Raw genomic sequence first — 15297 nt, forward strand, 5'->3', positions numbered from 1 at the left:
AATATATGAGTTCAAGGCCACCCTGAACTAAAGTGAGTTAAGGGCAGCCAGAAGTACGAAAGAAACCCTGTCTCAAAAAACCAATAAAAATAGAATGAGGGTGGAGGGAGTCAAGGGTGAGGTATGCCCAGATTCAGGGTGGGTCTTCCTGTCTGGGTGGGTCCACTCAATGGGAGGAGATGGCCCAGGAAGATTCGAGGAGGGGGTGATTGGGAGAGTTAGGGCTAGAGCAGTGCCCAGACTCACCTCAGGCGACAGGCAGAGGGCAGAGTGGGGACAAGGGTGAAGTGTTGCCAGACTCATGATGGGCCTTCCTGTCTGGGCAGGTTCACTCTACTTGAGGGGCAGGGTCAGGAAGAATCAAGGAGGGGGTTGGTGGGGAACATGGAAGGATGGGAGGTTGAGGGAATGTGGGGATGGACATGTAAATATGAGTGCCTCTAAAATAAAAAAATAATAAAAATAGAATGAAAGAAGAAAAGAAAAAAAACAAGCAAATGTCTAGCAGTTGTGCCCACAGGCCACAGTGATGCAGGCAATCCTTCAGCTGAGGCTCTCCCTCCCCAGTGTGTGAAGCTGACAATAAATCATTACAGGGGCTGGAGAGATGGCTCAGCACTTAAGAGCACTTTCTGCTCTTGCTGGAGGACTGGAGTTCGTCTCTGCATCCACATGGTGGCTGTTGAGCAATGTCTGCTGCCCCAGTGCCCTATGGTCTCTGCATTTGGTCATCTCTCATGTACCCTCCTTAGGCCCCCAGCACCTCCTTTTCCCCACTTTCCTCCTCTTCCCCAGATAAAATATGTAAGTTTGAATTGAGTTGGTTGTCATCACAGTCAGGGTCCCCCTTCCAGCGGGACTCTGGATAGCCATTAACAACTCCTACCAGTAACTTCTCCTGCACGGGAGGCTCTATTTGCACCTGTTGCTCACCAGGTTCGACCTGGGAAGGGGCAAGGCCTGAGCTCTGAGAAGGAGTCAAACGGGGGTGGTGTGGAAAGACAGAGGGCTGGGCAGCTGTTCACTACAGGAAAAGAGAGACTGAAAATCACATAGCCTTAAATCATACAATAGGAGATTTTATTCCTAAATCTGCCAGCAAACCAGACATTAACTTGGCTTTAGCAACAGAGTCAGGTAAAACACAAAGTTCGAGGAGATTTCGTGTTCTCTTTTGTTTGTTGTAAAGCTAGGCTGCTGTGAATTTTAGGTAGACACTTATCCTGTGGTGTGTGTTTAGCCATTGTGAAGACTGGAAGGCCACCAGGATGTCATCCTGTCTTTGGCTCATTCACTGTCAGCCCAATTTTGTTTCTTGTTTCCCACTCCCATGTGAGGAGCACTACAGCACACAGCAGCCTAATTTTTTTTACAACAAACAAAACAGAACCTGTTGTCTCCCCAAACTTTCTCCTCCCTGGGACCACACAAGTGAAGCTAGGTTGATCCCTGATTCCCTGGTCAACTAGATTTAAGAATAAGATGTCTCATTGGCTGGTTAAAGGCCCCCTGACATTCAGTCTCTCTTTTCCTTTAGTAAACAGTTGCCCAGTCCTCCACCATTCCACCGCCATTCCAACTCCTGCCCAAAGATCCAGCCTCAGCCCTTCTATGGTCAGACCTGATGGGGAACAGGTGCACCTAGAGCCACCTGTGCAGGCGCAGTGACTGTACGACTTGGTAGAGCTGGCCAGACTCCTGCTGGGAGGGTAAGGAGATGTTGATCATGGAGACAACCATGTTAACTCACCCCTACATGGTTGTTACCCAGGGAAGGTGAGAAGTGGGGGGTGTGAAGTTAGAGGTACATGTCAGATGGCCAAACACAAGGGGAGAGGGAATTGGGACAGCAGACATTGTTCAACAGCTACAATGTGGGTGCAGAGAATTTTACCTGACTCTGTTGCTAAAGCCAAGTTAATGTCTGGTTTGCTGGCAGATTTAGGAATAAAATCTCCTTGCTTGCAATCCTCCAGCAAGAGCAGAAAGTGCTCTTAAGTGCTGAGCCATCTCAGTATTTATCCCTAGTGTACAAGTGGACTTCGGGGACCCATTCCCAATGGAGGGATACTCCCTTGGCCTAGATACATGGTGGAGGACCTAGGTCTTGCCCCAAGTGATGTGTTAAGACTTTGATGATTCCACCATGGAGGGCCTCACCCTCCCTGGGGAGTAGATGGGGAGGGGTCAGTGGGGCCATGGGAGGACAAGAGGGAGAGGGAACTGGGAAAGATATGTAAAATAAGATGGTTTTTAATTTAAATGAAAATTTATTTAAACAAACAAATTGTACAGAGTAGGGTGATGGGCTCCACTCAGCTTCCTTTCTTCTTTCCCTGAAGACAAAACAATGCCTGTGACACCTTCATCCGCAACTGTGACCACCATGCCCCTGTCTGCTTTTCCAAGGCTCTATAAAACAAAGATTATAAAGGCATTCACTGTTAGACTTGTCACCCCAGTTACTGCCTATACCATATCTGCCTAACTGGTTTTGTTTGCTACACACTGTGCCCTCTAATAAAGAACCTATAGAACTGTGATTTGGTGATTGTATTCTCTCTCTACTAAACATAACTAGATCCTTAGAGAACATCATTTACTCCAGCCCTAGATGATGTAGATTAATGGGAAAGACATTGTCATTGGGGGAGCACTTGAAAAGTGAGTGATGAGCCCAGCCATGCCTTTAATCTCACCACTCAGGGATGCAGAGACAGAAGAAAGCACATCTCTTGAGTTTAAGGCCAACTTGGTCTAAAAAGCAAGTTCCAGGAGAGCCCAGGACTATTACACAAAGAAACCTGGTTTCAAAAAACAAGTACATCAAAAGAAGAACTCAGCCGGAGATACATAGGGTGGTAGAGGCAGGCAGAAGGGGGAGGGGAGGGGAGAAATGAGGCAGGGATAGGGACAGAAAAGGTGGAGAGGGAAGGAAAGAGAAGACAGAGAGATAGGAGGAGAGAGAAGAGAGAAAGATGCCATGTCACATGGGCACTAAAGGAAACATCTTGAGCCTAGAAATACTGGACTCAGAGGGCTTCTGCTGTGCGCTCATTATAGGAAGTGGGATACAGGAAACCAAAGTGGACTGCCAGCTAATGATCTTCAGGCATGATTACTCTCTGGTGGCTTTTGAAACTTCACTGTGCCTAAACACATGCCACAGAATAAATATTCCACTAAAGTACACAGCTTCCTAGCTTTTTACAAAAAATAAAAGAGAACACATCATCTTTTCTACCTTTCTCGACAAGCCAAATTAATCTCTGGTTCCCTGGTCAATCAGATTTAGGAAGAAGGCGTTTCCTTGGCTGGTTTACTGTTACATGGTTTTCAGTCTCTTTTTTCCTTTAGTGAACAGCTGCCCAGTCCTCCACCTTTCCACCCCCAACCCATGCACACTCCTGGCCAAAATTTCCAGCCTTGTCCCTCCCTAGATCAGGTCTGGTGAGCCACAGGTGGACCTAGAGCCCCATGCACAGGCCCAGTGATTGGTAGTAGCAGGTTGTGGCTGTCCACAGTCCTGCTGGAAGGGTAGAGTGAGCTTAAACACAAAGACAACCAACTCAACTCACTCCTACAAGGTCTTTATGGGGGGAAGGGTAGAAGTGGGGAAATGCAGGTGCTGGGGTGCTATTGGTGGAGGGTACATGAGAGATAACCAAACAAAATGTGAGAAGGCATTGGGCCTGCAGACATTGTCCCCTGTCTACCATGTGGGCGTTAAGAATTGAACTCTAATCTTCAGCAAGAGCAGAAAGTCTTAAGAGCTGAGCCAACTCTCCACCCCCTGTAATGGTTGATTGTCAGCTTCACACGCTGGTGAGTGAAAGCCTCAGCTGAAGTGATTGCCTCCATTACATTGGACTATGGGTACAGTGTTGGACATTTGCTGTCTTTTTTCTTAAGAAGAATTTTTTAAAATAGAGTCAAGCATATAGACCCAAGTTCAATTCCTGAAACCCATTTAAAGGTAGAAGAAGAGAAGGGACTCCACAGAGTTGTCCTCTGACCTCCAAATGTGCACACAAACACTCTCTCAGTCTCTCATATTAATTAATTTATTAGTTAATTAAAATTAAATTTGTAATTGGATCTGCTCAAAAGCTGTGTCAGGTCTTGGGACAGACTTAGCACTTAGTTTATAATGTTAACATGGAGAATTGTTGAGGACACCTACTCCTGCCTAGGACCACATGTCACTATCAGAATCCCTCAGATGCAACACCAGGAACAATATCTATATCTTCTTATGACCTCAAAGCATTTATTAGGGAGGAACTTGGCACTTTGTCAGTCACTGTATTTGAGCTGCTGTGGGGTGGCAAGCTAGCCCTTTCTCTTTGCCTCTGTGACAGCACTGATTCAGGCTCTGCCACCATCTACAGTTACCTTGGCAGCCAGACTGTGTGCTGACTGGACACTGTCAGAGCACAGCCACAAGACTATAAAGAGAGCAGTCATTTGAGTCCTCTCCTCACTCAAGATGAAACTCCTTCTGCTGATCACTCTGCTCACAGGTAGGACCCTTGTACCCTCTGAGTGTCCTACCATCTCCCTTGTCTTCAATGCACAGATCCCAGCTGGTCACTCCTGAAGTTTTAGTTTTGGGTTCCCATTGGGGTCTAATATCCTCTGTGTTGGGGTTCCATGGCCACCTGCATGTTCACAACAGCTGGCACCTTTAGCCTCTAGGTCTGAACTCAGACAAACATTTAGAAAAGTCCACTACATAACCTACCCAAACAAAGAAAGCCCCTCTGCCTCTGCCATATTGCCCTGGTACCGATTTCCCTGGCCCTAACCTGTCCTGGCAATTTGATTTTTCTTATCTTTTTGAAAATATGCACTTTCATTTTATGTGTATAAGTGCTTTGACTGCATGTGTGTCTGTAATCTGTGTGTGGTCAGTGCCTATGGAGGACAGAAGAGGGGTCTGATCTTCCAGAACTGTGAGCTGCCATGTAATTCTGGAACCCAGCCTGGGTCCTACACAAGCTCAATCAGTGGTCCTGACTGCTGAGCTATCTCTCTAGGCTTCATCATCCTCATCCTCATCACCTTTGTTGTTCTTGTTGTTTATGTAATCTTATAATGTTGCTGAGGATGCTTCCAAATCAACATTACAGCCCAGACTTGCCTCAACATCCCAAGTGTTAGGATTACATACATGCCTGGCTTGTACGTGCAATTCCATTTTTTTCAATTTATAAGACAGAGTTTCTCTATGTAGCTCAGGGTGTCCTGGAACTCACTGTGTATATCAAGCTGCCTTGGAATTCAGATATCCACCTGCCTTTGCTTCCAGATAGCTGGGATTAACCAGTGTGTGTTCCACTGTACCTGGATTCTCCTTCATTTTTAATGGTGGCCAAGTATCCAAGTGCAGACTGAATCCTGGCTTATTTACCTGCTCCTCAGCCGATGAACAGTTTGTTATGTCAAATGCTGACATTACACATGATGAACTGATCATTAGCCTTGCATATTATCTCTGTATGACCATACAACAGATTTCTTCTAATTCTCCTGTGTAAAACAATGAGCATGTGTTGACTGCTACTCTGGCTCAAGGTCTTAGCTAGAACTGTGATGAATCCCCCTGCTGGCTAAGGCTAGTGTTTCACCTAGGCTTGAGTAGGAGTAGGGCAGGCTTCACACTCAAGAGAGAGTTGGATGGTTGGGTTATTGAACTAAGAGGTCAGTCCTTCCCTGGCTGCTGAGTGGAGAGTGTTCTCAGCTTCTCAACACAGGGACCAGAGGGAAGCTCACATTGTGGCAGCTGTCTGTCCTGACAGTAAGAAATGAGAAGGCAAGCAAGGCAAAAGGCAATGTCTATAGAACTTAATCTCAGAGAAGGTGCCAAGCTCACTAGAGTGGTGTTCACTTATAATCCTACCTCTTGGGAGGCCAGAGGTTTGCTATAGACTTGGAGGATAGCCTGGGATATAGGGCAGCTTTCTGTCTCTAGTAGGAAAACAGCAACCTGCTCAGTCCTAGTGACTTGAGTTTGATTTCTAAGACCTACACAGTGGAGGGAAAAAACCAACTCCTCTGATCGCCTCACATTTCTATTCACTGCTCTCCAGATGCAGCAGCTGGTAGGAATCAAGGAGAAGCTAGTAGACAGACGTCAGACCCCTGGTAAAGCCAAGTGGGACTGATGGAATGTGCTGTGAACTCTTACAGCAGGTGCTAATGCACACAGCATCAGGCGTCGGGCTCTGTGGCAGTTCGGTAAGGTGATCAAGTGCTCCATCCCCGGGAGTCATCCCTTGAAGGATTACAACAACTATGGCTGCTACTGTGGCTTTGGAGGCTCAAAGACTCCAGTGGATGAGTTAGACAGGTGAGAGATCCATCTGTCGGGAGTCTGCAGGATCTGTGTGGGTTGGGGACAGGGCACAAGCAGAGCATGTCATAAAGGAAGAACAGGAGACGTGAATGCTCACCAAACATCATATATTTGTTTTGTTTCTTAATTATTTGTTTTTATTTGCTTGTTTCCTGACAGGATATTGCTGTGTAGCTTAGGTTTCCTGAATCTGTCTCTGGAGACCATGCTGTCCTTGAACTCAGAGATCTTCCAGCCTCTGCCTCCTGAGTGTTGGCGTTAAAGGCCAGCCCACCATAACCAGCATGTATTTTTTTCCTCTTGTCATGTAAAAAGTCTGTGCAAGAGGATCCTGTATCTAGTGGTCCTGGGAGGCAGAATGTGTGAAATATAAATAGTGGACAAAGCTGTCCTGAGTTGCCAGACTAAGACACAGCCAACCATCACAGCTACCATCAAAGTGTCAAACCTGGCTTTGAAAAGTCATCAAAACTTCTGAATATAGGACCAAGCAACCCAGAGTCTTCTGAGATTGCTGGGCTATTCTGGTCTCCACTGAGCGCAGAGGTGAGCTGCTTCGGCCCCTGCCTTGGGCCCGACTTCCACCTGCCCCCTCTGGGAAATCCCACCCCAGGGTCTGCAGGCAGGTCGACTCCTCCCCTGAGGACCAAACAATCCAGAGTTTGCTGACATTTCTGCACCAGTCCTGCTCTCGCCCATCTGGAGAGCAAGTGCCTCAGACCTGCCTGCACCCACCTTGAGGCCCATCAGAGTATCGGAGCCAATTGCACCCACCTAAAGAGAACCCCGGACCCATACACACCAGGAAAGGAAGTGACTCCACCTGCACCCACTGGAAGAAGAGATGGGAAAACGACAATATAAGAACATATCCAACAACAGGAAAACCAAAATGACAACACCAGAGTCTAGGGACTCTACACCAGCAATACATGAACATCCCAACACAGAAGAAGCAGAAGAGAGCAAACTTAAAAACAACTTCATGAAGATGATAGAGACCCTAAGACAGGAAATCAGAAAATCCTTATGAGAAGTGGAAGAAAAGACGAACCAAAAGATGCAAGAAGTCAAGGAAAGCCAAAAAAAGCCAAGAAAACACAATTAAACAGCTGAAGGAGACAGTTCAGGACCTGAAAACTGAATTAGAGACAATAAAGAAAATACAAACTGAGGGAATACTGGAAGTGGAAAAGCTGAGTAAACAATCAGGAACCACAGATGCAAGCATAACCAACAGAATACAAGAGATGGAAGACAGAATCTCAGACGTTGAAGATAAACTAGAGGAAAGAAATTCATCAAGCAAAGAAAATCTGAAGTCCAACAAATCCTTAACACAAAATATCCAGGAAATATGGGACACTGTAAAAAGACCAAACCTAAGGATAATAGGTATAGAAGAAGGTGAAGAAATCCAACTCAAAGGTGCAGAAAACATATTCAACAAAATCATAGAAGAAAACTTTCCCAACTTAAGAAAGACATGCCAACGAAAGCACAAGAATCCTACAGAAAGCCAAATAGAGTGAACCACAAAAGAAAATCCCCTTGTCACATAATAATTAAAACACCAAATGTACAGAATAAAGAAAGAATACTAAGAGCAGCAAAGGATAAAGGCCAAGTAACACATAAAGGCAAACCTATCAGAATTACACCAGACTTCTCCATGGAAACTCTGAAAGCCAGAAGGACCTGGATAGATATTCTACCAATTTTGAGAGAACACGGATGCCAGTCCAGACTACTATACCCAGTGAAGATTTCAATCACCATAAATGGAAAAAACAAGATATTCCACGACAAAACCAGATTTAAACAATATGTAACCACTATTCCAGCCCTACAGAAAGTACTGGAAGGAAAACTCCAACCTAAGGAAATTAACTACACTCACAAAAACCATAGGCAATTGATAATCCCACTTTCTGAAAACCCAAAAGAAAAAGCAGTGTAAATCCACATCCAATACAACTACCAACAACAAATCAAAAACAAGCAAGAATAAACACTCAATGGACCTTAATTTCCCTCAATATTAATGGTCTTAACTCACCTATAAAATGACACAGGCTAGCAGATTGGATACCAAGACAGAATCCATCCTTCTGCTGCATACAAGAAACACATCTTGAATTCAAAGACAGACATTACCTCAGAGTAAAGGGTTGGGATTAGATATTCCAATCAAATGGACCCAAGAAACGAGCTGGGGTAGCTATCCTAGTATCTAACCAGTTAGACTTCAAACTAAAATCAATCAAAAGAGATGAAGAAGGTCATTTCATATTCATCACAGGAAAAATCCATCAGGAAGAAGTCTCAATTCTAAACATCTATGACCCAAATACAAAGGCACGAACATTCGTAAAAGAAACATTATTAAAACTCAAATCACAAATAAGACCTCACACAGTTATAATGGGAGAATTCAACACCCCACTCTCATCACTGGACAGGACCACCAGACAGGAACTTAACAAAGAGACAAAGGAACTAACAGAAGTTTTGACCCAATTGGGATTATCAGACATCTATAGAACTTTCCATCCAAACACAAAAGAATATACCTTCTTTTCAGCATCATATGGAAGCTTTTCACAAATCAACCACATACTCGGCAACATAGCAGACCTCAACAGGTACAAAAAATTGTAATAATCCCCTGTGTCTTATCAGACTACCAAGTTTTAAAGTTAGAATTCAAAAACAACACAAATTGCAGAAAACCTACCAACGCAAGGAAATTGAACAACACACAATTTTACCATTCCTGGATCAAAGAAGAAATAAAGAAAAAAATTAAAGACTTTCTAGAATTCACTGGAAATGAAGACACAACATACCCAAACTCATGGGCCACTTTGAAAGCAGTACTAAGAGGAAAGTTCATAGTTCTAAGTGCTCACACGAAGAAACTAGAGAATACTCACACCAGAGAGTTGACATCACAGCTGCAAGCTCAAGAACAAATGGAAGCAAATTCACCCTGGAGGAGTAGACGCCAGGAAATATCAAACTGAGGGCAGAAATCAATAAGGTCGAAACAAAGAATGCAATTCAAAGAATCAATGTAACAAAGAGTTGGTTCTTCCAGAAAATCAACAAGATAGACAAATGTTTATCCAAACTAACCAAAAGGCAGAGAGAGAACATGCAAATTAACAAAATCAGAAATGAAAAGGGGGACATAACAATGAACACTGAGGAAATCCAGATAATCTTCAGTTCATACCTTGAAAACCTGTACTCCACAAAATTTGAAAATTTAAAAGAAATGGACAATTTTCCAGACACATATCACTTACCAAAATTGAATCAAGAACAGATAAGCAACTTAAACAGACCTACAACTTCTAAGGAAATAGAAGCAGTCATCAAAATTCTCCCAACTAAAAAAAGCCCAGGGTCAGATGGCTCCAGTGCAGAATTCTACCAGAAATTCAAAGAAGAGCTAATACTAATACTCTTCAAATTGTTCCACACAATAGAAAGAGAAGTTTTATTGCCAAACTCTTTTTATGAGGCTACAATTAGCTTGGTATTCAGCCACACAAAGACACAACTAAGAAAGAGAACTACAGACCAATATCCCACATGAACATAGATGCAAAAATACGCAATAAAACACTGGCAAACCGAATGCAAGAACACATCAGAGAAATCATCCACCATGATCAAGTAGGCTTCATCCCTGGGATGCAGGGTTGGTTCGACATTTGAAAATCTGTCAATGTAATCCACCATATAAACCAACTGAAGAAGAAAAACCACATGATTATCTCACTAAATGCTGAAAAAGCCTTTGACAAAATCCAACATCCCTTCATGATAAAGGTCATGGAGAAATCAGGAATAACAGGAACATACCTGAACATAATAAAAACAACATACAGTAACCCAACAGCCAACATCAAACTAAATGGAGAGAAACTCAAAGCCATTCCTCTAAAATCAGGAACAAGACAAGGCTGTCCACTCTCTCCATATCTCTTCAATATTGTCCTTGAAGTTCTAGGTAGAGCAATAAGACAACAAAAGGAAATCAAGGGGATACAAATTGGAAAGGTAGAAGTCAAGCTTTCACTGTTTGCAGATGATATGATAGTCTACATAAGTGACCTGAAAAACTCTACCAGGGAACTCCTACAGCTGACAAACACCCTCAGCAAAGTGGCAGGATACAAGATTAACTCAAAAAAATCTGTAGCCCTACTATATATGGAAGATAAATTTGCTGAGAAAGAAATCAGAGAAACGTCACCCTTTACAATTATCACAAGCAACATAAAATATCTTGGGGTAACACTAACCAAAAAAGTGAAAGACCTGTATTGTAAGAATTTTGAGTCTTTAAAGAAAGAAATTAAAGAAGATACCAGAAAATAAAAGGATCTCCCATGTTTTTGGATAGGTAGGATCAACATAGTAAAAATGGCAATCTTGCCAAAAGCAATCTATAGATTCAATGCAATCCCCATCAAAATCCCAGCACAATTCTTCACAGACCTTGAAAAAACAATTCTCAACTTTATATGGAAAAACAAAAGACCCAGGATAGCCAAAACAACCCTGTACAATAAAAGAACTTCTGGAGGCATCACCATCTCGGATTTCCAGCTCTATTATAGAGCTATAGTCCTGAAAACAGCTTGGTATTGGCACAAAAATAGACAGGTAGATCAATGGAATGGAGTTGAAAACCCTGGTATTAACCTGCACACCTATGAACACCTGATTTTTGACAAAGAAGCCAAAGCTATACAATGGAATAAAGAAAGTGTCTTCAACAAATGGTGCTGGCATAACCGGATGCTGGCATGTAGAAGACTGCAGATAGATCCATGTCTATCGCCATGCACAAAATTTAAGTCAAAATGGATTAAAGGTCTCAACATAAATCCAGCCACACTGAACTTATTAGAAGAGAAAGTAGGAAATACCCTTGAATTAATTGGTACAGGAGACCACTTCCTGAACATTACACCAGTAGCACAGACACTGAGATCCACAATTAATAAATGGGACCTCCTGAAACTGAGAAGCTTCTGTAAGGCAAAGGACACAGTCAACAAGACAAAACGACAGCCCACAGATTGGGAAAAGATCTTCACCAATCCCACATCTGACAGAGGGCTGATCTCCAAAATTTACAAAGAACTCAAGAAGCTAGTCTCCAAAACACCAAATAATCCAATTAAAATGTGGGTTACAGAACTAAATAGACAATTCTCAATAGAGGAATCTAAAATGGCTGAAAGACACATAAGAAAGTGTTCAACATCCTTAGCCACCAGGGAAATGCAAATCAAAACAACTCTGAGACACCATCTTACTCCTACCAGAATGGCTAAAATCAAAAACACCAATGACAGTTTATGCTAGAGCGGTTGTGGAGAAAGGAGAACACTCCTCCACTGCTGGTGGGAGTGCCAACTTGTACAGCCACTTTGGAAATTTGTATAGCGATTCCTCAGGAAAGTGGGAATCAGTCTACCACAAGATCCAGCAATTCCACTCTTAGTCATATACCCAAAAGAGGCACATTCAGACAACAAGGACATCTGTTCAACAGTGTTCATAGCAGCATTGTTTGCAATAGCCAGAACCTGGAAGCAACCTAGATGCCCCTCAACTGAAGAATGGATAGAAAAAATGTGAAACATTTACTAAATGGAGTACTACTCAGCAGGGAAAAAAGGCAATGGAATCTTGAAATTCACAGGCAAATGGATGGAACTAGAAGAAACAATTTTGAACGAGGTAACCCAGTCACAAAAAGACAAACATGATATGTACTCACTCATATGCGGATTTTAGACATAGAGTAAAGGATTGCCAGCCTGCAGCCCAGGCTGCCAGAGAGGCTGGTAAACCAGGAGGATCCTAAGAGAGACATACATGGTCCCCTGGAGAAGGGGAAAGGGACAAGATCTCCTGAGAAAATTGGGAGCATGGTGGGAGGGGAGGGAACAAGAGAATGAGAAGGGGAGAAGAGGAGGGTTGAGGAAGACATGATGGACAGGGAGGTTGAGCTGGGGGAAGAACAGAAGAGAGCAAGATAAGAGATAGCATAATAGAGGGAGACATTATAGGTTTAAAGAGAAATCAGGCACTAGGGAAATGTCTGGATAGCTACAAAGAAGACACCGACTAACAATCTAAGCAACAGCAGAGAGGCTAACTTAAATGCCCTGTCCTGATAATGAGATTGATGACTAATTCATCTGCCATCATATAGCCTTCATCCAGCAGCTGGTGGAAGTAGAAGCAGACACCCATAGCTAAACCATGAACTGAACTGACATCCAGAGGCAGAGAAGGAGGACTGATGAGCAAATGGGTCCAGATCCCCCGAATATGGGTGTCAGTGAGGAGACCTTGGAAATCTATGGGGCCTCTTGTAGTGGATCAGTACTTATAGCTACCATAGGAATGGACTTCAGGAGCCCATCCCACATGGAGGGATACTCCCTGAGCCTAGACACAAGAGGGTTGGCCTAGGCCCTATCCCAAAGAATATGACAAATTTTAAAGACCCCCTATGGAAGGCCTCACCCTTCCTCGGGAGCAGAAAGGGTATGGGATGGGTAGGGTGTTAGTTGTGGGGGCAAAGGAGGAGGGGAGGGAGAGGGACCTGGGATTGACATGTAAAATAATTTTATTGCTAATAAAAAAGAAAAAAACCTGAATATATAATTTCACTATTCCTGCAGCTTTGTTAATAATCACTTTTCTTGAGGCAGGGCCTCACTTCTGTACCCCTGGCTGGTCTCAAACTCAGAGATGCATCTTCCTCTGCTTCCCAATCCTGGGATTAAAGGTGAGCACCAACCACACTCTACAGAAGAAGATTTCAATAAATATATGCTTAATACAAATCTAAGATTCTCCAGTCTGAGGACGATTACTTCTGGAACATTGTGTTAAGTCATCCTGACAGGTTTGAGAAAGACCGCTGATGAGAACTGATCTCCTGTGGGTCCATGCTCCTCCCTCAGCTATTCCTCTCTCTCTCCAGGTGCTGCCAGACTCACGACCACTGCTATGATCAGGCGAATGAGTTGGAAAGCTGCACATTCCTAGACAGCCCCTACACCACCACCTACTCATACTCGTGCTCTGGGAATGAGATCACCTGCAGTGGTAGGTTTACCCTCTGGGGACTCTGGATTCTGCTTGGTCCTGGATGGGTTTGAAGGGGCAGTGAAGTAACAAGGACAGCCACCACTTCATGGACATTTCCCTGATCTCATTTGAAGTCAAAACAACCTTACCAGGTAGACACTAAAATATAGATGAGGTCTCTGGCAAGGAAGACAAGGAAGGTCCAGCCACTTGCCCAAAGTCACCCAGCTTAGAAGTGGGATTTGTTTCTGGAACAAAGATCTACATCATTCTGAACCTCTTTAGTAAAAACATTTAAAGTATTTGTGTATTGCTTGGAATGCATGCCTGTGCCACAGAACAGGTGTGGGTCTCTGAGGACAACTTGCAGGAATTTGTTCTCTCCTTTGACAATGTGAGTCCTGGGGATGAAAGTTGGGTTCATTCAGACTTGGCAGCAAATGCCTTTATTCCCTGAGCCATCTTGCCTGACCAAAGTCTCACCAAGTAGCTGCTGATTTCATATTTACTAAATGATTACAAGGTACATCATTGGCTATAAGAAAACAATGGACCAAATGCATATTCAGGGCAAGATTTATTTATTTATTTATTTGGTTTTTCGAGACAGGGTTTCTCTGTGTAGCTTTGGAGCCTATCCTGGCACTCGCTCTGGAGATCAGGCTGGCCTCGAACTCACAGAGATCCACCTGCCTCTGCCTCCTGAGTGCTGGGATTAAAGGTGTGCTCCACCAACGGCCGGCTCAGGGCAAGATTTATTATTCACATTTTACATGTGAGCATTCAGACAGCTGGGAATATAGCTCAGTTGCTAGAGAGCTTGCCTAGTGTGCACAGAGTCCTGGGTCCCACCTCCACCATACATTGAGCACGGTGGTGCATACCTGCAATCCCTGCACTTTCAAGGTGGAAACTGAAGGACTGTCTTAAAACATAATTGTAGGAGTGGTGGTTGATGTTTATAGTTTTCCTGGTTTTATGATCAAATACACAGGTTCGTTTAATTTTATGTTTAGGATTAGTCCACATCCTGTGTCTTCTTCAGTCACTCTACAATGTCGTTAGAGTCTGTGTCTCTCACTAAACAGGACACTCACCTTTAGCTAACCTGACAGACCAACAAGTTGTGGGGATCTATGCTCCACACTTGCCAAAAGAGTTGCTGATGCCCAAACCACACCTTGCTTTTCACATGGGCCCTGGGCATCCTAGCTCAGGCCCTCATGCTTGTATGGAAACCACTTTACCAACTGTGCCATCTCCCCAACCGCACAATGATGAAGTTTTTATTTTTTGTGTGTTCCAGCAATTTGGGCAACCCAAAGTCCTTTTGTGTGGTCTGTTTCTCAACTCTAAGTCCGCACCATTGGGGGACAAGTGTCTTTTGCTTATAAATTATATAGAGTAGGGTGGTGGGCTCCAGACAGCTTCCTTTCTTGTTTCTCTGTAGACAAGAACAACGCCTGTGAGGCCTTCATCTGCAGCTGTGACCGCCAGGCAGCCATCTGCTTCTCCAAGGCTCCATACAACAAGGAGAACAAAGGCATTCACTGTTAGAATTGTCACCTCACTTACTGCCTACACCACCCCTGCCTCCATGTTTGTGTTCAACACACACTGTATCCTCTAATAAATCATGTATTGAAAGAGCTGGGCTTCAGTGTCTGTATTCTCTGTGTACAGAACATAACTCAACCCTCAGAGAACATCATTCATATAGTTCTAGAAGCTGAGGATTAATGGGAAAGATATTGCCATTAGCGGAGCACCTTGAAGAGTAGGTGAGGAACTCAGCCATGCCTTTCATC

The 15297-nt window shown here is 43.7% G+C and overlaps 1 protein-coding gene across 2 annotated transcripts; it reads left to right on the forward strand.

The window, feature by feature from the left end:
- The first annotated feature begins 4489 nt into the window (after positions 1 to 4489).
- LOC100765755 (phospholipase A2) lies at positions 4490 to 15046 on the forward strand. 2 transcript variants are annotated; one of them, XM_027416090.1, is made up of 4 exons: positions 4490 to 4523; positions 6193 to 6352; positions 13383 to 13507; positions 14940 to 15046. In XM_027416090.1, exons 1-4 carry the CDS (start codon positions 4490 to 4492, stop codon positions 15044 to 15046), a joined length of 426 nt encoding a protein of 141 aa, XP_027271891.1. The 2 variants fall into 2 exon arrangements, with proteins under 2 accessions (XP_027271891.1, XP_027271892.1); XM_027416091.1 differs by having other exon boundaries at positions 6196 to 6352.
- Positions 15047 to 15297: the final 251 nt, after the last annotated feature.

This window comes from Cricetulus griseus, chromosome 4, assembly GCF_003668045.3.
Source record: "Cricetulus griseus strain 17A/GY chromosome 4, alternate assembly CriGri-PICRH-1.0, whole genome shotgun sequence".
NCBI lineage: Eukaryota > Metazoa > Chordata > Mammalia > Rodentia > Cricetidae > Cricetulus > Cricetulus griseus.

Coding starts and splice junctions, on each gene's coding strand:
- LOC100765755 (XM_027416090.1), top strand. CDS start 4,490: ATGAAACTCCTTCTGCTGATCACTCTGCTCACAG. Junction 6,353..13,382: donor CCAGTGGATGAGTTAGACAG/GTGAGAGATCCA, acceptor CTCTCTCTCCAG/GTGCTGCCAGACTCACGACC. Junction 13,508..14,939: donor GAATGAGATCACCTGCAGTG/GTAGGTTTACCC, acceptor GTTTCTCTGTAG/ACAAGAACAACGCCTGTGAG.